Here is a 24,335-nt window from a genome sequence, read left to right as displayed (position 1 = left end):
GGAAAGGGGTTTTCAGTTTAGGTCTGAAACAGAAACTTCAAACAGAAATTTCAAGATTAGTGCTGTGGTTAGCGGTCCAGTATATAATTCCAGAAACAATAGCGACATTCTGTACATGTACACCAGTTCCATAAGTGGGACAAATGATAATTGACCTGTATCGCACCCAAAAGTGAGTTTTCCAGGGAAATTAAGAGGGAGAATCTGATCCGGTCAGTGAAGCAGAACCATGTGGCAGCAAGTCAATTGAGAAATGTGCCACAGTGCCCTTTTGATAGCCAATGCTAAACACGAACTAGCCCGAAGGGAAGTAACGACTTGCACGGTTTCCAGATTGTTCCCGTCTAACAATTCCCTTTGTTCAAGGCAAGATGCTGAACTTAAGACCCATCATACAAATGTTGTAGCTGTTTTGTCGTAAAGAAAGGTCTAATCACTTCTAAGCACGATCAGTAAGCTTCTAAGCTTAATCATATTTACATACCAACCCAGTGTAAGAATGTTTTTTAATTAAGTACTCTGATTATAATAATGTGGCACAAAATTGCACATTTGATCAACTACAGTCACCGACCAAGAAAGCCATGCTATCCAGGGTCAGACAGTTTAAGAGAGTTACAATATGTGATTTGAAGCTTACTGGCTCTCCTTACTAAGCATAATTTGTCTGTCAGATTTGAGGAGTCTAATCACATTGCATTTGGGGGCCTCTTAAATGAATGTAAAGTCTAGGAGACTGCTGTAAAAGCAATGGGCTTGGGGTGAGATTATGATTATGTGGTTCTCGTCTATCGATGCCAACCCTGACAAGTTTTGATGAGTACAAAGCCAGGCACCGTGCTCATGGTTGATGTTTTTAGAAGTGGCTTGGCCAGGGGTTCTCTTCATTTTCTCAACATGTCTCTGAGGCAATGTAAGCTCCACTGGACTCCAAAGATGGGCTTGGGTTCTTCCAGAACGCTTGATGTTTGCATCCCAGGAGAGACTGAGTTCTTTGTCTTGGATTTATATTCTTTTAACAGCTGAAAGAACATGCCAGTCAAAGGAAAACAATCCTTCTTGGACACCAAAGAGCTTGGTTGAAGCCAACAACATTTTGTTATGGAATTGTTCTTTGTAGAAATACATTAAGAATATGAACAGAAAAATGGCCCCTGGAAATGGGGCTGAAAAAAAAAAAGAAAAGCCGTATGTTTTGATTTTTTTCAGTGGGGTTTGTCATCTAAACAGTGGAAAGGAAGACGCAGATTTAATAAGTGTATCCTTATGTGTGCATAATAGCATGCCCAGAAATTCTTATCGTCTTATCAAATGTACTCAGTGTATTGTACCAAACAATAAAAACTTAAGAGCTAATTGCTTTCTGGTGTTTATTCACGATACCATCAGTCGCTCCAGAACTCCAATGTGTCTTGTAGACCAGCTTAGGCAAGAAAGAGATCAGTCTCACATGGTTTTTAAGCATGAAATAATATGGAGCGACCCCCTCTTTCCTCATTTCATTAAAAGTGTATAGTCTAGACGGCAGTGTGATTTGAGTTCATTAGGGCTTGAAACAGGCCAAGTTGGACAAGGAAAAGGTCTTAGAGATCCAGAGGCTTTACGCACTGGGATCTTTGTTAAAACAACCATTAGCTCATTGGCTTTGGACTGGAGTTAGGAGCAATCATGGGGGCTGGGAGCAAATGTCTCTAAAGTGACCTTTAACCTCTTTAGGAGTGGTAACCGGTGGGATAGAATTGTGTTATCTTTCTGCGCCCACTCCATGATATCCCACAAGCCTCAGTGAGAGCTCCTGTTCAGTTTTTATGACCTCACGGAAAACCGGCTGTCAAAGCATCCCGATTTCCTATCTCAGTCTTGTCCTGACCTTTTACCTTCCTGGAATTCAGGTTGTGATGGTTTTTTAGGGCTCAAGAGTCGTAAAGTTGACCTGCTTTATCCGGAGATCTTTGGCAAAGAATTGCTTGCAAATCTCTTGCTCGAGGGCTGGTAGACCCTGTAAATGAAAAAGGATTTGACCTAGTGAAGTGAAATGAATTGATCCATCTTGCTGAAGAAGTCACATGGTTTTTCCAAGGTATTTGCCTCGTAGCAAAGAACCCGTTAACAATTTGTATCTCTCTTTGAGGTGCCAGTTTGTGTTTGAGATGCTGTAAATGTTCTTCATTTTGTAGTGGTAAACACACAGTACCGCAACTAATACAGTTAATAGTTTGCACAAGGAGTGCATGTTTGAAATGCATTTTTCTAAGCTGTTTTCTGCTTTCCAGTATTCACTGCATATCCTTCACAACCACCCAAAACAGTATTTCAGCTGGAAGAAATGTGAACACACTGAGAAGTATTGAATTTAAGAACGAAGAGATTGGTTTGCGTCCAAGGATAGCCTTCTTGCCGTCATCCTGCAGGAGTTTTAGACTTAATTTTTCAGGCTCCAGTTGAGAAATATGACTCTTTGGTTCCACACTGCTGATAATTCATCATCTTCTGGCCTAATTTCCGCTGCTGCTTTTGTTTTCAACGGCCCACCTCCCCCTACCCCCTACCCCCCTTTCCAAAACTCTTCACTTCCACTTGTTTTCTTTACCTCCCACTGATTCTTGCCCTTTCCCCAGCATTTTCCATTTTCATGTTCCAACATCTAGCCCTCCATTGGCCTCTACTCTTTCGGGTCCTCAGCATCTCTCTTGGTTTTTGCTGTTAGTGGTTGTGTCGTCTGGCAATGCGTTTTGAAATCCATCAAAAGATTCAAACTACAGCTGGTTGTCCCCAGGTGACTGACATTAGTAAACATCTTGACTTGTAGAGGAAAGGAATTTATGCGTGTATGTATAAAGACAGATGTACCTTGTGGTTTTTTTAAAGGTCCATTTACGGCAGGCTTAACTTGGTGCTGATAGAAATAAAACTGTTTTCACAGTGAGTGTCCAGGTTTGAAAGAGATCCTAAGGGCTTGTTGGGATGAAACTGCTCAGGCACATTCTGAGGGCGATTTGCCTTCAAGCTGTCAATTACCAGTTAGTCGTCCTGGATCAAGTCATATACACTAAACAGTGAGGCCCATACCATGGTGCATGGTTTGTTCATGAGAAGGAATGAACTTTGGGCTTGGTCCTGTCATTAATCACATATATTATGACTAAGACACATGCTTTTGTCTCTGTGAGAAAGTTGCCAAAAAACAGCTAATGGATGAACGCATTTGGGAACTTAAGAGTAGCTTTAGTAAATGTTTCTGTCTCAGGAAGTTTAGTTATGGTCCTACTCAAAACAACTTTTTTTATGTTGTTTCCAGGGAAAATCCTTTGGGGTCATTGTATGCATTGAGCCTGATTTATTGCAAAGGGTCGGAAGATCTTTGAGACTGCAGATATTTCATTGTGTTGTATGTTTCTGAGAAATGTTCATGATTAAAATTAGCTTTCTTTAATTTAATGGACTTGCTTCTGTTGTTTCAGGCCCAATGTATGTGGTTCCCGCTTTCACTCCTATTGTTGTCCAGGATGGAAAACGCTTCCCGGAGGGAACCAGTGTATAGTTCGTAAGTATCTGTTTTATTTTTTTTAAAGGTGCATGCCAAAGATGCCATTTTAACAATTATCTACTCACTTACAGTACACTCACCAGAGAGTTAGCGTTTAGCCTTAGGTTAACTGTGGTTAAGTGCCTACAATGATAGCAGGGGATTTGACCCCAAAGCCTTAAACCACAACACAACCCCCAAAAGATAAAGGCTTAGCTTGGGAAGATAAGGGAAACACACACCAAGACCCAGGCTATGGTCAGGATATATGCATAGTATGCATATATACTGCCTACTTTAAAGTATTTGTGCGCAACAAGTAACTTTTCAAAAAATAATGAATGCTTCTGGTGTTTTTACATCCATTCAAATACCAGCCATCTTGGAAAACAACATGATTACTTTATTCCGTGCATATAAAAATGCATATAACATGCACTGCATTTCTAGTTGGAGCATAGGAACATACTAAACATAGCCACAGTCTTTTGTGGGGGGGAAAAACTAATTTAAACCCAGCCTGACCACCTAAAGAAGTGACCAAAACCCCTCTAAAACCATCCTGCTAAACCAGATATGGCCAGGCTGGAAGTCCAGACAACCATCTTAGTCCTAAAGATGCAAATAATGAATTATTCTTCTGTGCTATATCTCTGTTCAGATCGAAAAAGGCCTTTGCTAAGCACTTCTCATGAATATTTTTGTCTCTCCAGCAATCTGTAGGAACTCGTGTGGGGATGGTTTTTGTTCGAGGCCCAACATGTGTACATGCTCCAGTGGTCATCTTGCCCCTAGCTGTGGGGCGGCCGCAGGTGAGTTCAGTCATTTCGGTCTCCTTTTGTTCTTTGTGGGCCATTATAAAAACACATTATGACTAGTTAATTGCAGTAATTTTACATTTTTTGGTGCTTTTATTCATAGGCATAGTTTAGAAATAGAGAAACATGATATGAAAATTTCTTTAGTGTGTAATGTTGCTGTTTGAGCATGAAAAAACTCTGCAAGGTTACACAAAGTCCCTCCAGCAGGAGTTATTGTCTATATCAGTGTCACTGTTTCTGAACTCCCTGAAAATTTGTAGTCTTGAGTTTTCTTCCAAGGACGAACACGTCACAATATTCCTCATTGAAATAACTTATACACAGAATAAAGGGGCGGGGCCTGGTTGAGTTAGCTAGTAGTGTGTTGAAACCAAACGACAACCTTTTGGTCTCTCTGGATTTTTTTGTATTAAGGCTTAAAGTTCTGCATAATTAAGGACGTGGCCACCTAAATGACAGGTGGATTGCTGCTGCAGTCACTACTAGCCGTTTGTCTGCTAGCCGTCACGGCACCTCAGCTAACCCTGCCTCTTTGCTCATTTTCGGTTATCCGGGAGTTATGTGCTGCCAAGATGGCGACGGCCTGCTCCACCCACTTTGGGCTTCAAAAATGCTCTTCAGAAACCTACGGGTGACGTCATGGACACTACGTCCATATTTTTTTACAGTCTATGGTTGAAACTCACCAATATGGTAAGGGGCGGGGCATTTCCCAAACACGCCCGAAGAGCTAGACCAATCACTATACACTGGTCCAGCAGACCAATCAGAGCACGTTGTGCTTTTCAGAAGGAGGGGCTTCATAGAGACAGGAACTAAAAAGAGCGTTACTGACAGACTGGGAAGAGGGGAGCTGGAGACAATGGAGTATATGGGGAAAATCAAGACTTTGCTAAAGAGCATAATAGGTCCTCTTTAATGATTCTCTCTACACTGCTTACTTCCTTTGTGGTTGAAGGGCTTGTCATATAGTCAAACTTTTCTTTGACATTTTCTGTGATTTATCAGGTTAAGAGTTGAAATTGAGCAGAGATACAGATGGCTGGAAAAACAGTGAAATTCTTCTGACATCGTATAGTGTTTCTGATTATAGACTAATGTCAAGCTAAGAGCGTTTTCTGTTGAGATACGTTAAATTTAAGACCACATGCCTGCCGGTGAAAGCGTTTTTTTACAACAGACTTTGTTTTTTACAAAAACGTGATTGATTGTTTAGATGGCACTGGGAAAAATAATGACTGTTGGTTATTCATGGATGAGGTGTTTAGTATTAGCGCAGGTTTCTCCTACTGCACTTGCTCTCTGCCAGCGGCGTCCAGCCGTTTCTCAGCGAATGCCCGGAATATGTGGTCATAGACAAATAAACCCAAATTCACCAAACCATAGGTTTCGGTCTCGTAAGCTGTAAAACCAGAGTCAATTTATTCCCCAATGAGAAATTGACCATCTAATTTAGCTGCCATTTCCTTGTCTGTTTGAAAGCAAATGCTAAACATACGCTTTTACTCTGTTTTGGCAGCCTTATGGGATTTGCGAGATCGGTAATGCTGTCATTACGCCTACCCGACCGCGTACCGTCTGCAGTGGTTGGGAGCGGCCACATTTATCAGTCAGTTATGAATCTGCAATTACTCCATAAATAACAAACCACCACACGAATGTTAGCTGTATTTATTAGCGTCCAAAACAGTGCTATCCTCTTTCTCTTCATCATTAGTGTATGATTACCATACGTCTCAATTTAAGCCACTGTTAGCAATGTTATTTTTGTATAATAAATATATTTTTATAGTATAAATTTTTCATTTCAGTTTTAGTTATTTTAATACTTCAACTTAAACTCAGTGTTTTTTTAGTATCATTGAGATACAACGCTATCGTTTGAGAAACCATTAGATTTCCTTTTAATCTCCACGACGTGAACTTGACGTTGACAGGCCACCGCGAGAAAGAAATGGCCATAAAGGACCTCTGTTCCTCAGCCTCGCTCATGTTTCCTGCCGTCAGCGCAGCTTGTAAAAAGCTGACAGATGTGACTGCTGCATACAGAGGTGCATTGTGGGGTGGGAGCCTCGGGGAGCCCGGTTTTGTGTGTGTGCTAGCGTGAGCGCTTCAGCACGTGCAGCTCACTTAGCATGGGTCAGCGAGTGAGAGCGTCGCCCCTCCACCTGTAGGGGGCCGTCAGCAGGTCTAGCCGATGAAGTCATTTCCTGTGCTTCAGGAAAACACGGCCAGTGCGCAAACATTTACAGGCCTTGCTGTTGAAAGCATGCCATCAGTGAAAAAAACACGTCTGATCTCCATCCAGCAGGACTATTCATGTGGAATCAAATAAAAATAGCCAAATTTTTACAATAAAAACTTTCAACTTTTACCCTTGTTTAGGTTTATTTTTTTTTATGTTCATTTGAAAGGATTAGGTCATGGCAGACGAAGATGAAAGGAATAAATGAGAAACTGTTATATTTACATATCTTTGTCTGGGATAAGTAGTAAGTTGAATTATGTTCGGGCTGAAAGGTAATGGCACGATGCCTTTGTTTAGACAGAACGAAAGAGCTTGGCAAGAGCAACGTTTTGATGCAACCAATTGGGAACATCAATCTTTTTTAAAACTCATCCCATGATTAGTTGTGCTTATGTCAGTGCAATTTTAAATCGCAATATACAAACTCTATTGAAAGATTCTTTGCTAAGTGATTCTGTCTGTGCCGAGAGGATTCCAATTTCGTGAAAATTGCTGGAAAATGAATCTAGTCATTCAGGATGAAAATAGGTTTTTGTTGGCCGAGTAAAATTACTCTTACCAGGAATTCGAATTGGGAGTTGCTGATATTGGAAAGACAATAAATAAGAAGTTTAGTAGGTTTTTCTCAAATACATTCTGTAAGTATGACTGAATCAAATAAGTGAGGGAGTTACAGTAAACAGAAATGTACATCATTGTAAGGGCAAACATACAGTTTTAGAACTATAGTCTGGTGTAAAATGCATTTCTCACACTGTATTTCATGAAATAAAGATATTCTAATATACCACACAGAAACTTTGGTGAATATGTTTTAGTGATGATGTGAAAGTATCACTGAATCAGAGTTTTGAATCAATTCCATTACATTTACATTCATGCATTAGCAAATGCCTTTATCCAAAGCGTCTTACAATAGAGGAACATAATAACACTGTTTTAAAATAAACATCATTTTTCCAAGAAAGTACTATTTCAGTTTTTCTACTTCAAATGTTCAAGTTTAATTCTATGTGTTACTTGCTTCTTCTTTGTAATTATTTGTGAAATTTAATTGCAGTTTCTGAGTAAAAACTGATTTAAAGTAAACCCTACACCAACTTTATTTTCAGTGCAATTCGTCACAGATGCAACAATATTCATAGTGTACAATGCCAAGTTTATTAGAAAGCAGTTCCATGGATATTAATCAAATATTTTCCACTCTATCATTTTTGGGATATTCCTGATTCCTAAAAATTATCTGCGATGAAGGTGCATTGTAATATTGAGCACTCCAGATGGTTTATAATCACCTCTCTTGTCTCTGTACAGTCCAGTCCTGCAGCGTCAGATGCATGAATGGAGGGGTCTGTAATGAAGACGCCTGCTCGTGTCAGAAGGGCTACACAGGAAATCACTGTGGACAGCGTAAGTGATCTTCCTTTTCAGAACGTCCAGACATCATCACATACCTGAACAGACACACAACAATAGATGATTTGACAAAAGTTGGGCTTACAGACACGAAATATCTCAGAATGCATTTACAACCAACTATATCTTTCTCTAAATGCAAGAGGACTTCAACTTCCAACCTGTGGATCACTGTACTATTAATATAAATAAATATTATTCATATGAGTCTAATTTTGACCAATTTTGCTTTCTGTAGCTGTGTGTGAGAGCGGATGTCAAAACGGCGGCCGTTGTATTGGACCAAACAAATGTGCCTGCGTCTATGGTTTTACTGGACCGCAGTGCGAGAGAGGTAAGCCACTGCTATCCTTCCAAAGTTCATATTTTCTCAAGTCTTAATTGTGTTGACGTCTATGAGGATGTGCGGTTTGTTTACCGTCTCAGGCTTGCTTCAAGAATGTTGTAACAGTGTGTCAATGTGACCCAGAAACGCTCAGAAGGGTTATTTACAGTAGTTTTGAGTCAGTGTGCTTCCCCCCTTCACTGTAGCTAGTGTGAAATTAATGCTACAGTTTACATTGTGGCCACATCTCTCAGAGCTGGAACAATGAGGTAATCTGGGGCGGAAAAAAGGCCTCCCTCATGGGTGCTCAAGACGTTCTATCAGAGGTAAAATCCTTGGCTGGAGTTATGAGAAAATGACAGACTGAAAGGACCGTTCCCATCAGGCCGTGTGAATTGTGGGAGAAGTGCGCCCCAGGCACTCTAGACCGAATACCTAAGCCCTTTTTCGGTACCCCACCCTCCTGTGTCTGGTTCTTTCTGTAACCCCACCCCTTCACGAAGCCCCTTTGTGCAATCATAGGCCGGTTTCCTTTGAAAACCCAACACAGGGAGGTGGAAAAGTTTGGGAGACATCTGGCAGTAGATAAAGTACAGTGGAAATGACAAGGGAATGTTTCTGTGTGGAGCCGTAGACTATCCTGACAAGTAAGGGTGGTGGTGGGGGGGTTCTCTAAGAAATGGAGACCCAAGCTGTGTATACACAGCCAGGCCTGAACTAGTACAAACAATCTCTTCACACGGAGAGAGCACCATCCATGGGACACCAGCTGCCCTGCCAGCTCCTTCCTGGGCCACCTGACAAGATTCATTCAGTCCAGACCCTCGTCTCCGAGACCCCCAGATTCCCCCTTAAGGTCCTTGCTTCTAGGTTGTGAAAACGTCACACCAAACAATTAGACATTTCATTGTTAAAGAGCAGAGATAAACTCTTTATTTAGCCTGCTTCAGTCACTCCTGTTTAACATCAAAGGTCTGCATTTCATACAATTGATGAACTTCCAAAAAGATGATGCAGTTTTTCGCAAAAGGCCTGATGTCAGTCGCTCTATTTGGTTCTTACAAAGAAGCCAGAACAGTCTTCCAAGAAAGAGGTAGTAACAAAGAAATTCGATCCTGAAAACTGTGCTGCACAATAGTTGGCTGGCGTTTTTGGAAAGTCAGTCGTCTGCAGAAGAGTTTCTGCGAACACAGTGCAAGCTCAGCTGTGAGTCCGGCACAGTTTATAGGGAGAGTTGAGCAAGTTAACAGTCAGAATGGTGTTAGTCCCATCTAATTAGTTTTCCGTTTAGCCACGTGTGCCCTGTGTTATCACTTACAGTGGCCCACACTGAAGTAAGATATGCACAGTATTAATTTCACTGTCGAAGGGTAACTGTTTTGGCACAGATGCTATTGTTTTTTTTGTTTGATGCAATGGATTCTAGAGAAAAAGGTTTTTCCGAGTAATAAAGTGTGACTAATCCTCCTGTAACCACAAGAGTATGAATGAAAGTATGAAGGACTGAGGCTCAGTGGATTTGTTGTGGACTGACTCATTTGGGAGTCATAAAACTGTTGAAACCTTGGCTTGTTGGATTTGTGTGACAGAGATAAGATGTGAAGAGATTGCCTGTCTTATTTAGCCATACTGTAAATCACTGAGCAGTAAAAGAGTTTGTTGGTCCGTCCGAGAAAATTCAAAGCCTTTCACCGGAACGCTTGTGCATCTAATGTTTCCTTCCTACTCCCCCTTTTTTCTTCAGACCTACGTGAATGAACTTCTGCTTCTCCCCAAGTGAAAACACATTTCTTATCTTGGTGTGTACACTGATTAAACCAAAATAGGTCACAACAAAGCGAGTGAGCGACTTTTCTCAGTCATTGACTCTTGAGCACGTTTTTGGCTGCGTTTGAGGTTTTCACCTGCAGCTGGTCCCCGAGGCTTAACGTTCCAGACTAGATTAACCTCCCTTTGGCTGATTTTTCATATCTTAGAAGGTCTTTCATGACAGTCTACTCCCTTTCGGTCCATTAGCACTAAGGATGATAAAAACAGGCCAAATCGTTGGAGTGTGAAGAAAGCTGGAATTCCGCCTCCAAAATTACGCTGCCGCCCAATCTTTGGACAAGTGTGAATGCCACACATCAGCTACCTCCTGAGGCATCGTTTTTTCCCAACTTGTCTCATGATTCATGATAATCAACGCTGCTAAATAGTTGGCAGACGTCGCTGGCAGGGAAACACTGGTGACTAAACGGAAAGTAGAGGTTAGTGAGTGTTTTGAGGGTGTAGGTGAATTGTTTTGATCTGACAAGCCACTCGAACTGTAATCAAGGCAAAATTACTTCCGAATGTTGTCTGCATCACAGTCACATCCCCCTTTCTCTGGAATATGAGTCTGCTTGCTTCTGCAAAGCAAGGTCTGTGCATTACTTTCAAGTTTGCTAACGCGACATTGAGGTTAACCGGTTTCCCTTTTGCCTTAAAGATCTGTTGCTGTTGGAGATTGCAATCTCAAAAATTCTCAATTCTCAAAAGAGACCAGTCTTTAGTGTGGACCTACCGTGTTACACTGCGTATATTCTTATGGCTGTCTGTACGTATAAACGGTGCTGTGCTAAAATTGGCACATTCAAACAAGGCGACGGCTTCCGACTGATGTTGGCTGGATCTTTCAGACTCCCCAGGCTCCAGTTTAATTGCAGATCAAAGTTTTGTTAGACATACATGAGCAGCTTAATGACAGAGGTTTCTTAGTACCTTCTTTATTATTGTCCTTCACTGCCGAGCAACTTATGGCATCCATGTAGTCCTCCACCCTAACCCTAACTACTTAGATGTCCAGAAACATCCACCCTTCAACTTTAATTTTTGTACGTAACTCGCTATTTATATGTGATCCACTACTAGTCGAAATTCCCTAGGTTGTTTTTGCTTATAGATTCTCAAACTCACCTATAGCACTAGATTTGTTTGTTCCCAAAAATGACGAAATCCATAAATCAACATGATTTTGACTTTATATATGCCTCCCAGAAGGCTTTACCCAAATGAATATCATCACTCACAGTAAGAGCCAAAGCTGCAATGTAGAGAGGCCGATGAATTGGAGTATTGGATATGCATGGACACATCTGGGACTTAGCTTGTCCCACCATAGTCCCGACCAGGCACAATTAATCAATCCCAGATGTTCATAGGATGCTCGCAGTGGGTCGCCTCAACTTGGAGAGGACCTGCATTCCTGGACTCAAATTGTCCAGGAAGACTGGTCAGGTCAGGGGTACGCAGAAGGGACGAGGAGAAGGGACAGTGATAGGATTTAAAGACATGTGAGGAGGATATCTCAGTAGTCCTTCTTCCTTTTTTTCTTCTCCTCTTGACCTACTTTCTTAGTGCCATTTCCCCCCCTCTTGGCTATGGATATATGATTTAGCTTTTGTTTCGTATGCAATATTATGAAGGATATGGAAAGATTTGTTAATTCTCTTGAGGAATGACTGGGGAAATCATGGAGTCAGGAACTCATTCATATCCTGCCAGAGTAAACCGACTCTCACAGTATACCCCAAACAAATGCTGGATCTCGTTTAATTCCGTTTTCAAAACATACTAGTAAACACTCGGAAGATGCAAAATGGCATTTGTTTGAGTTTAAGATGAGTTTTATTAAACACTGAAATGATTGGATCCTTAAATGCTCAGTTTATTTCAGTGTTGAATTGGTTTGTTTGAAGCTCAAAACATTGTTAATGAGATTGAAATGTCTCAATTGGCAACCAGCACAAAGGAAGTCCAAGCAAATTGCCACATCTCCAAATGTCAAAACAGTGCTACCACTATCCCACATTTCGACCTCAGCCAAAAAAAAAACAAGGTTTGTCATGGAAAATTGCCATTATTGATACCATCCAGAAATTTCCAAGCAATTATCTAGTTATCCTATTATAAGATAGTGAAAGAGAATCACTGTCAGAGCATTCCCAGACCGACCTCTGATGGAGAAGATTTGTCTGCCAGCATTCTTTGCTTTCTTTACCTGTTAAATGTGATTTCTTGTCCTAATTCCTTAGTCACATAGTGCTTATTAGCGCTTGTCTTGTCGTATCATTGAAAGGTTTTGTCAGGCTATGGTGGCTTTCTGGTTTATTCAAGATTAGCTTGCTAGTCAAATAAGTATCACCAAACTGGACCAACCTGACTAGTGGAAACTAGTGTCAAGCACACCATTTTAGGCTAGTTTAAGCTGTTTTTATGTTGACTAATGGGTTTGAGATGGTATTTTACCCCAGGAAAGTCTTGAGTGAAAAATCTGCTGTAGCACATCCCAATGTTTTATTCACGTATATTGATCTCTCCAACATCTCTTCAATCTCTCCCACAATCAGACTACCGGACCGGGCCGTGCTTCACACAGGTCAACAACCAGATGTGCCAGGGTCAGCTAAGTGGCATCGTGTGCACCAAGACGCTGTGTTGTGCCACCATTGGGCGAGCGTGGGGTCACCCATGTGAGATGTGCCCTGCCCAACCCCAACCTTGCCGAAGGGGTTTCATACCCAACATCCGCACTGGTGCATGCCAAGGTAAGACATTCCCTCTAGTGTTTGAGCTCTTTCCTTCTCAGTGTCTGGCTCACATGTTTGTTGAATTCTTTCCCTAATGGCCAGCCTGACGCGGCAGATGACACTAAGACATGGCCTGTCTAGGGTAAACCATACCACTCCAGTCCATGTCCATAAGGACAGTTCCTCATTGTGTTTCTTAGTAGCGTCAAATATTTAGAAGACTTCCATTAGGGGTACTTTAATTGGGATTATATAATGGCTTGTCACATTTATTTACAATTATGGGCGTGTTGTTTGATTTTCAAGGACATAATTGGACATGATTGAATTCTGTTCTCAAGGTCTTTTACACTTTATAAAGTTTATTCACTTTGCTCATGAATTAAGGTAAGGTAACTATCGCAAAATTAAAACATTAACAGAGGCTTTTTTTTGGTTGGCTTTTCCCTTGCAGTGGGTGCAAGCTGTTTTATAGTATAATAGGTTTAGTTTTAGTTAACAATAACAACTCGGATTCTGCAGCATTGCAGATAAAAAAAACAGCTCTTCAAGTTCATTTGCTTCACCCTAAGAGAACATTTTGCGAGCCAAAATACCAAATGCCACCCAGACTTCACATATCATCTCGAAGACGCCCCTCCCAGTGATTATAAATGTCTCCTCTTTAACTTTTCCTTTTATTCTTTTCCCCTTTCAATATACAACATAAGAGACAGCTCCAAGTCTGGCCTGGATTTGCCTAAAGACGGAGTGCTTTTGCAAAAGTCTGTCTGGCTAGAGTACAAAGCACACACATGTGGGAGGCTTTGTGTAACGTGCACTGAGCTTTCCAGAGTCTCTTTGCGTTCAATGGCATTTAACAGGAGAAGCTATTTTACGACATTATTAGTAGACAGACCTGATGGTTTTGTGCTTATTGGATACAGGTTAAGGTCTGCCAATTATATCAATGTAAAGAAACAGGGCAAAACAGATAAATGCAGTTTTTGCGAGCCAGCCAGATATGTAAGTGCGGTTCAAACCAGACAATACCGAATATCTGTAGTTGTGTCATGAAGTCCTAAAGCGATGACTTCAGACGATGAGAAAATGCCCAGACTGTAAGCGAACAAAGATGATACATGTTTAACCTTCAAAAAGATCCTTAAAGTGATTGAAACTCATAATAGATCTGCAATTGAGAGCAGTAGATGCTGCTGTTGTTGTCGAAATTAGTATTTCCTTTGCAAACAAAGTATTGTTCATGAGATATACATACTGAAAATGCATTACAACTAGTGTTCAGACTACATATATGTGTCGAATGTGTTTGCTTATGCTCTTCTTCTAACCCTGTTAGACGTGGATGAGTGTCAGGCCGTCCCGGGACTATGTGCTGGAGGAAACTGCATTAACACCGTGGGCTCGTACGAGTGCAAATGTCCCGCGGGTCACCGGCAAAGTGAGACCAACCAGAAGTGCGAAGGTACGTCACTTACTGCACAAACCCAAAACCTGTAAGAAAACAAGCATGATAATGATCTCACTCCTGTTCATTACTCACAATTGGAAAGAAAAGTCATGCACTTGGCGGTTTCATCGACATTGTAAGCTTTCCAAAATCTACATGCATGAAATGTTGACATCAGTGGATTTCCAATTGAATATTGGCTGGAAATATGGCTGGAAAGTGCTTTTTTCTGCTTAGGGTCCATCTTTATCAATAGAAAGTGCCACTGGACTGGAATTTAAACAATGCAGAGTGAAAACAAACAGCCGTGTTGTAAAGCGGGGGTCCGTGCTTCTTGGATCCAATCCTGCCTTTTAAGAGATTTAAGATAAAACCAAGACAGAGAGATGGTAAATGGTAAATGGACTGCATTTATATAGCGCTTTAATACCCCTTTTCCACCAAAAAAGAACTGGTTCGGAATTGGTGCTGGTTCAAAGTTGGTTCGGAGTTGGTTCAACTTGCGAACCTTCTCAGAACCTGTTTGTTTTCCCACTGACTAGAGCGCCCAGCGAACGAAGTCGTTACGTCACTGTGTACATCGCTATACGTCTTAGTTCTCTTACGTAGTAAAAGAACGGTTCTAGTCCAGCAAAGAGTTGGTGCCGCTTTGGAACCAGTTTTCCTGGCCGAGAACCGGTTCTTTGCCTGTCGAAACACAAAGGACTGGTTCGCGAGTAGGCACCGGGTCCGAACCGGCCCTCAAAATGCTTTGGTGGAAAAGGGGTTTAACAGACCCATAGCCACCAAAGCGCTTTACATATTGCCTAACATTCACCCATTAATTCACTCATTCACACACCGACGGCGGTGTAAAGATAAAGAGAGAGATAGTGGATTACAGCTTTTTTATACTAGCTAAAAGGTTATTCCATATCTACAAGATTATTTTTTTTATTTATAACCTATTTTATTTATTAAAATATGTTATATTGCTTTGTAATAAAAAAAATATTTATTCGAAATTATTTTTATTATTCTATTTTACATGGCAAATGTGAGCATTGATTACAGCTTGTATTTTACTGTTCCAAGCAGTCTTTTTATGAAAAGAGATTAAAGTATAATATTCTGCTCAGAGGTTTGTTGCTTAGCTCCATTAACTTGGAGACTTGATTAATGTTTCTTAAGTATTTACTTTGTCTGAGATGTTTGTCATAAAATTCCTGTGTAGAAGCACAAATGAGTCAGTTGTTGACATACATTAAGATTACTGATTGTTTCTCATGAATGCATATGGGAAGAGTGAAACTTTTTTTTTAAAAACTTTCCCACAGTTTTTCTTCATGTTCAAAACTGTAAGTTAAGAGTTAAGTATGTACAATGAAGATTTGGCACACCTCCAGTCAGCCAGACTGAGGGAATTCTGACCCTCGAGGTTATTAGTTTATCTCCCAATCACATTTTGACCCCGAATGACGTGGCCATTACTAAAACATCGGTTTGGAGAAAACTCAGACCTCTGTCTGCAGGCTTCACCCAAGTAGACTTTTTCTCAAGGAAACGAGGGAGAAACTTCTGCAAATTAGATGCTCAAGTGATCACTAAAACACCCTGAACTTTGGGTTGGAATAGAAGTGCTCCTCAGTTCTTTGAAGCTGCGTGGAGGGGAAAAAAACCCAGGTGGTAGTTGTGCGGCGCTTAATTACAAGACAATGGTGTGGTGGAAAAAGTCTGGCACTGGGCCAGGAGGTAAAGCATGAGGCATACCTCGCACTGCTTACAGGGCACTTTCTGAGGAGTGGTGTGGTGACATCAATTGCCGATCGTTTCAGAGAAAGTAGCTCTGGAAAGTTGAAAATGTAACACTAAGTTTGGTAACGCTTTATTTTACAGTGTCCTTGGTACATATAGTTACTGTAGTAATAACTAAATTATGCATAATTACATGCAACTAACCCTGAACCAAACCCCAATCATAACCCTAACCCTATAGTAAGTACATGTAGTTAATTATTATATTCTTTAATGGCTTTATAATAACTTACCAGGTTTATTCTATGACATTGTAAAAACTCAGAATAACCATTTCATAGAAGAACATTTTTTATGAAATCATAAAGATTAAAAAGTTGGTAACACTTTATTTTACAGTGTCCATGTTACATATGTTACATGTACTTACCATAGTAATAACAATAAATTATGCATAATTACATGTAACTAACCCTCAACCAAATCCTAATCCTACCCTAACGCTAAAGTAAGTACATGTAGTTAATTAATATTACTAAGTAATTAAATATATAATCACACTGTAACACAGACACCTTAAAATAAAGTGTAACCTAAAAATCACTATATTTCGTTATTACAACATAAAATATTCTCTTATGGCATCAAGCTCTAAAAGCATTTTAGAACCTTTATTTTTAACCATTTTAGTCCAGTTAATTGTCAGCTAGTCAAGGTACCCAAATAATGGTGCTAAAAGCTCATAAACATGCTTTTTCTTTTTTTCCTCCTTTTTTTTTTACAATGAAAAGCACAACCAAACATAACCATTTCATCAAAGAAACAATTGCCTCTGCAATGCAAAAACGACAGAAAAAAGTGCTCTCCTGATGTACAATTACGTGAACACGCACTCCAGCAGTGATTAGCAGACGTGTCCCTCTCCGAGGAAAGTCTGTTCCCGCTTCTGGGGCTCCGCTGACGAGCGGGTTTGTTTTTATGACTTCAGCAGGGCCGTTTTGAGCTGCTGTGGGACAGCGTGACTCCCGCTTTCCAACACACAAACACATCAAACACGTAATCGCTCCTCTGCCCTTCCCACATCCCGCCTCAATCTCATGCGACAAACCCGACACACAGCGTCCACATATAATTTTACTGAATAAATGTAATTGCACGTGTGTATAAATATAAGAACGACACGCAATACAAACCAACCAAGCGCTTTTCCATCTGTTGACCTTCGGTTTGATTTAGCGCCCGTAGTCACTTTACGGACCATGAGGAGGTGCCGAGTGATACCAATCAATTCCCACAGGAAAGAAAAACCACAGATCTTAAATTGTTTCTCCTACTATAGATGTAAATGAGAATTGCTTCTAAGATGTTTCTCCTAAAAAAAACAACGCCAGACTATGTATTTTTTAAAACTGGAGAAAATTACATTCACGTTGAGAGGATGTACAGTCAAATTTTTCCATAAATGGCAACCCTTTATTTCCTATTTCACTAATTTAGTGGTACCGCCCAATTGAATGTGTGCCTGTTATTGTTGTACTGTTTGTATTGCATAAATAACCAGTATTATGTGTGTTGGTCGTGGTGGGCTGAGTGGGGGAGTGGGTGGGGCGTTGTTTATTGTTTATTACACGGCACTCTGTGATCTAATTTAATTATTTTCTCCTACATTCTTATTAGAGTGTTTTAGTTTTTGATTATTATTATTAATTTTTTTTTTTTTTTGCATGTGCATATATATTTAAAAGAGGGAGAAAAAGGGGGCGGGTAAATTGTATTTGTGAATGGAAGTATTGTATTGTTTCCTTTTTTTTTCTCTTCCAAAAAGCAAAAAAAAAAAAAACAACGCCATAAATATCAAGTGCGTCTCCTCTTGTTTGGTTTCTACTGGAAGACTTTGGTGTTATACTTCCCAGACTAAAGTCAGTTTACAACTTCTGAAAGAACCAGAGTGTGTGATAAGAACTTAAAAAGGTTATTGCGATGGCATCGAAGAACCTTTTTAAGTTCTTATGCTGCATTAGAACCTTGCAAGTTCTCAGGTCATAAAATAACCTTTTTGCTACATAATATTAACTTAAAAAGGCTCTTCTATGGCATCATAACCCCTTACCAGTCGCCCCCCTTTTTGGCAATCGAGTGCAAAATGACATACCCATAATAAAATGGTTGTTGCTAAGGAGTCCTTCTGACTATACACAAAACCAAGGTATCATTTAAAAGCTAACACTTGACAGTTTACTGTGAAAAACTCAGAATTGCTCTAGCAATTACTAATAGAGAGATAAAGCAGCTCAAAAACAATGCACAATTTTTTTGAATGTAAAATTCGGGATCACCAGGGATCCCTGCGGCTCAAGGGGATAAGAATGTTAAAGTTCTTAATTCATAGGAAAACCAATTAATAATTCCTATTATGGCATTACAGAAACTTAAAAAGGTTCTTCAGTGACATCACAATAACTAAGTTCGGTAACACTTTATTTTACAGTGTCCTTGTTACATATGTTACATGTATATTTACCATAGTAATAGCAGTAAATTATGCATAATTACATGCAATGAACCCTAAACCAAATCCTAATCCTACCCTAACCCTATAGTAAGTACATGTAGTTGCTTAATATTACTCAGTACTTAAATATATAATTACACTGTAACAATGACACCTTAAAATAATAAAGTGTAACCCTAAGTTCTTTACACTTTTAAAAAAGTTGCTGCCTTTACATTTTTAAGTACAATCAACTTGAATGTTTAAGTCATTTCAACTTAAATTGCATTAAACTGACTCAAAATGAGTTGAATCCTGAATAACTGAGTAAATAAATTGCTTAACTTATTTTGATGAGTTGACGGAATGTAAAAACATACGTTGTTATAAATTATTGATCATATAATGTTTTACAGTGTAGGTCATGAAAGAACTAAGAAATGCATCACTGCTTGTTTTACGTGTTTACGTTTCAGATATCAACGAATGCACAACCATATCCGGAGTGTGTGATGGCGGAGAATGCACCAACACCGCCGGCAGTTATGTGTGCACCTGTCCGCGGGGATACATCACCAGCACAGACGGGTCCAGATGTGTCGGTGAGACTCTTTCATTCACACACACACACACACATGTACGCACACGCTTGTTCCCGTGACCTTACGCTCCTGGGCCGCATCTGAGCCGTGCTTCATATCGCCTGTGTGACTCACAGGATGAACTTGTGTGCGCTTTTGTCAACCACTTCAAGTCCGGGAAAGTGTGTGTATAGTACCGTACAGTAACTTCACCAGCAAACAGGACAGAACTGTTGTTTTAAAAGTCTAAATAAACCTGGATGAGTTATTTTTTGAGGTCAACTTTTTAATTTCTGCAGCCCTAGTGGCACCAAATGGAATTGCAATTTTTTTGAGCAGCCCTATTAAAAAACTTTTGCTCCACCACTAATATGAGTTTGAGCTAGGACAGTATTATTTTAGTTTTATTATATTTTTTATAAATATTGGCTTTAATTTTTATATTTTAGTTAATTATTATTATGTGAATTTATTATTGTATTAGTTGTTTTTTTAATTGCTATTTAGTTTTAATTTATGTTTAGTTTTTATTTATTTTGAGTTAATAATTTTAATGTTTCAACTTAAACTTATTGCCAAAGGCAACATTTTTAAGTTTTTCAATTAATATTTTTTTTTATTATTATTGCAGTTAACAGAAATGTGTTTAATAGTCTTAGGTTAGGTTAGGATTATCTGTTTGTCTAAACCATGACTTGACAATATTTTTGCCGTTGCATCTGGTGCTCTTAGAAACATTTATTTTACAAATTGGTTTCCTATTTTGAGAACTTGACATCTTTTTGTGTCGTTGCTTTTTGCTGGCACATTAGCAGAGTTAATCGACTTTACTCATTGTATGTTCATGTTTATGTTAACATCTTGCTAAAAAAAATTAATTTCTGTCGCTAGAAACAATTAAATAGTTGGTCTGTTAAGTTGCCTCTTCTGTAGCTTCACATAAACTTAAAAAGGTTCTAATGATGTTCTATAATGTCACATAAAAAAATCATTTTTAAGTTCTTGTTATAGAAAACATTTTTATTGCATCATAAGAGTTTAAAAAAGGCATTATAAGAACTTAAAATGTTCTATTATGGTATCAGACTTTAAAACCTTTTAAGGACCTTGATTGTTTTTCCAAGCGGCTGTCATGTAACTGTTGTCAGTCAGGTGTTGTGTGCCAATAATGTGAGTTTGGGTTAAGACTAGCCGTGACCCAGCCATGCGAGTGGCACATCGTTTTTTATTTTACAAATTGGTGTATTAATTTGAGAACTGGACATCTTTAAGTGCCAGAATGTACTCATTCCTTCATGTTTATGTTAACATCTTGCTAAATTTATTGCAATTTGTGTTGTTAGAAAGCTTAAAATAGTTGGTCCATTTTAGCAAAAGATGTCTCTTCTGTAGCTTCGCATAAACTTAAGGTTATTATATTACATCATAAGAATTTAGAAGAACATTTTGAATTCATGTGTCATAGAAGAACATCATTAATGTATTAAAAAGTTTATAGTTAAAAGAATTTCATCATAAGAATTTAAAAAAGAGTTTGTAAGAAATTCCTCATACAAATTTAATTAATATAAAATGTAATTACATAAGAAAATGTTTTCTTTTAGGATCTGGCTGTAAAAAACAAAAAACTTTTAAATCCTTGATTTTTTTTTTTTTTTTTGTAAAGTGAAACCTCAGACATGTGTTGCATTAATAAGGACATATCTTGCTCAAGGACATTTCTCTGTGCAGGATATGATTGCGAAATGAAATTAATTAAAAAAACCCGGGTTGTCTGACATCTGTTGGGGTGAAATATATCTTATGCTCATCTTACAATGATTGTTGTTCTACAAAAAGAAAAAAAAAAGGTTTGTTTTCTTAATCTGTCATCAAAACTTCCTGGTAAACACAAGCAGAGCCAACTTCTGCATGAATTATTCTTGAGAAAAAAGTTTACAACACTTATTGGTTTTACAAATAATTCACTTGGAAAATATATTCGGCTTGTTTCATGAATGCATCATTTTATGTACAAACCGTTCTGCCCTTAAAAATGAACTTTCTTTTCTGTTGACGTCACAAAGCTCACATGCACTGGCAAATATTTACATTTACCGGTATGTATTTGGCAGACGCTTTTATACAAAGCAACTTACATTGCATTTCAAGGTACACATTTACATTCTTATCAGCTCTTGCTTTCCCTGGGAATCGACCCCATGACCTTGACGTTGCAAGCGCCAACGCTCTACTGTTTGAGCTACAGGAAAGCTATAAATATAAATACAGAAATAAATGTCGCCTTTAAAACCTTGTGCAAATGAAACCATTTGAATACAGACTAACTAGTCTTTCTTTAGTTTGAAACCAGACTGGTTACGGGAATAGTTTCTTTTGGGTCTCAATCGGGGATCAATCATCAGAGCACAATGGTGAAAATAGAGCCACATGTATGCTATTTCCTCCTGAAACATTCCAGTACAGTGAGGCAAAGACATTGTTGACTCCGTCTTTTCCCTTCACTGTCCGTTTCCCTCACACTGTGTATCTGTGTATATCTATCTCTTTTTATACACGCCGTCTTGAGTTTCTCACTCGGCCGCCCCATACGTCTCCCGTGTGTTTCCCCCTGATCTGACGGGTCCCCGGATGCGAATAAAGAAACGTGAGATATCGGCCCTGGATGACGCGTTGACGTGGCCCTCATACATTCCCAGAAACCCGTCTGGATTTGCAGCAAATGTTTAGTGAACATATGGATCCCGTCATGGTGGAGAACACGGGCGATCTGTGTGTTTTTCTGTATGTAGAGATACACATTAAAGATTGTAGTTAGAAGCCTAAATGTTTTTTGGAGAACATTTTTTGGTTTTGGAAATTTGGCATTAAATAAAATATGTTAGTTTAGTTTCGTAATGAGTGTTATTGGTTACGCCTACATTATCTGGATACATTTGAAAATGCATCTTTTCTCTACATCTTTGCCGTCTGTCATCGATAAGACATTGTTTTTTGTGTCCTGCGGAAACTGACGCTCTACTAAGTGGTTAAATTTTAAAACCGTTTTCGCTTTGTAGTGTGGACTGTGAAAATTGAGGTTTTCGAAAACGATGACGTATGATTAGTCATGTGACACATTTTGTACCCATAGCTATTATACTTATATCGGCTTTGTTGTGCCTGCTATTTAGTCTCATAGTGTTGTTAAAAATATTACATTCATGCAAAGATGAGCAAAAAAATTACAAAACATGAGGGAATTTGTGTTTTAGACCAATAAAATGATCGTGGCAGAAGAATCGCATGAGAACTTTATTATGTTTGGTCTCTCGTCATCATCTCAGTGAGTTTTTATTGCATTTTACGCATGCACAGGAAGGTGATTGAAACATTTACTGATGTTTCAACTTTTGGAAAGCGCTAGTGTGGACATTTGAAATGAAAACGCCGTTCATAAATGTATCCGTAGAGGTAGCCATTGTGAGCATTTCATCAGTGCAAGTTATTCCAAAGAAGCTGAAAATGCCAACTAGCTGTTCAGATATTGTTTTAGGCTAGAAACCAAAGGCGGAAAAGTTTTGTGCTATCTTTGCGTTCGCGCCCTGGCTGGTGCTCTGTATCGCACAGAACCGAAGCGCAGGGAGTCATTTAGCCTGACGCTAATCAGCGTTAATGCACCGTTGAGCCATGTACGAACACGAGAAATCACACGGCAGAAGGTCTGGTTCCAATTGAAGCCAGCATTCCCATCAGCACGCTTGCGAACCCCCCGGCTGGGTCGATCCCAGGGGGTTCTGGAGTGAGCGCCTGGAACCTCCAGACCAAGGGTTTCTTGTGTCCGACGTAATTGGCCAAGATTACTCCGCATGGACTTGATTTATGGCAGAGTGCTGGCTCATTAGCTGAGTTAATCGACTTTCACCCCCTTTTCCCACATGGTTCAGACACACTAATGTAGCAGTGTATGCAAACTAGTACGTACCCGATCTCAACCAGCCCCTTCATTGACCTTGACTGGCTGAAGCGTCCTATCTCAACCTTGCTCCCGAGCCCGTATGCTTTTAGTCCTCCAGTGGCCTTCCCAAGCTCCCACCTCATAAATTAACTTCCTGCTAGGGGACTGTGTAAAGGGCATGCATGGGCCTGACTTCCTGTGAAGTGTGTCTGTACTCTCGAGAAAAGCATTTCTGGTATTTGGAGGTTAATGCACAACTGAATAGTAAAAATTATTTACAACATATTCTGTATATAGTATAAAAGGTAACACTTTACAATAAGGTTCGTTAGTTAGCATGAATTAATAATAAACTTCACGTATACAGCACTTATTAATCTTTGTTAATGTTAATTTCAGCATTTACTAATACTTTATTAAAATCTTGTTAACATTATTTAATGCACTGTAAACTAACATGAACTAACAATGACAACTGTATTTTTTATTAACTAACGTTAACAAAGATTACAGTAACAAATGGATTGCTCATGGTTAGTTCATGTTGGTTAATACATTAAATAATGTTAACTAATGAACCTTATTGTTAAGTGTTACCATATAAAATGCACATATTGTAAACAGTATGCATAATAGTATGCTGATCTCTCTCTCTCGCTCTGTCACAGATCATCGGGTCGGTACGTGTTTCTCGTCTTTGGCGAACGGCCGCTGCGCGGGTGAATTGTCCGGTCAGTACACCAAGGGACAGTGTTGCTGCGACACGGGACGCTGCTGGGCCCTCGGACACATCCCAGAGATGTGCCCCGTCAGAGGATCGGGTGAGTAGGCAAATGCTAATCACTAGCAGTGTTTGCTAAGTCAAACGTCGCTACTAATGTTGCTAATACCAGACGTTGTCAGCACTTTTTAGATGCATCCTAGTTTGCGTATTTATGCACTATTCTATGCCCTTTGTAGTATAAATAGTGTGAAAAGTGAATATTCTACAGTTCATAATGAAAATTCCAAAAATTCTGAACATTCCAAAAAGAAATTGCACTGTAAATGATGCACTTAACTAACCGGAAATGGAATGTTGCGGAATGTTGGACGTTTTCATGCGCTCAACTGTCACAGCTTTCCTTATAAGGCAAGGGGGAGGGGCTAACAGATGAGTAAATAACCTTATAAAATTCAAAAGGTTATATATGCGTAGTGTGTAGCATGTCATTTGGGACTCGTGCCTATTAGATTTAAGGCTAACATCTGAATGC

At 39.4% G+C, this 24,335-nt stretch overlaps 1 protein-coding gene across 1 annotated transcript in view; it reads left to right on the top strand.

The window, feature by feature from the left end:
• The window catches only part of fbn3 (fibrillin 3), an 80,861-nt gene that overhangs the window by 2,994 nt on the left and 53,532 nt on the right, over nt 1–24,335 (top strand). The window contains exons 3-10 of the mRNA XM_077226003.1: nt 3,462–3,544; nt 4,240–4,338; nt 7,910–8,005; nt 8,250–8,345; nt 12,707–12,904; nt 14,226–14,351; nt 19,038–19,163; nt 23,748–23,900. Coding sequence (XP_077082118.1) covers nt 3,462–3,544; nt 4,240–4,338; nt 7,910–8,005; nt 8,250–8,345; nt 12,707–12,904; nt 14,226–14,351; nt 19,038–19,163; nt 23,748–23,900 — 977 coding nt within the window. The remainder of the gene's footprint in view (nt 1–3,461; nt 3,545–4,239; nt 4,339–7,909; nt 8,006–8,249; nt 8,346–12,706; nt 12,905–14,225; nt 14,352–19,037; nt 19,164–23,747; nt 23,901–24,335) is intronic.

The sequence above is a fragment of the Siphateles boraxobius genome, unplaced genomic scaffold (genome assembly GCF_051911475.1).
Source record: "Siphateles boraxobius isolate OS27281-9 unplaced genomic scaffold, OSU_SipBor_1 13, whole genome shotgun sequence".
In the NCBI taxonomy this organism is placed as follows: Eukaryota; Metazoa; Chordata; class Actinopteri; order Cypriniformes; family Leuciscidae; genus Siphateles; species Siphateles boraxobius.
Note: the sequence above shows the minus strand (reverse complement) of the source record. Positions and strands in the feature narration are given on the sequence as shown.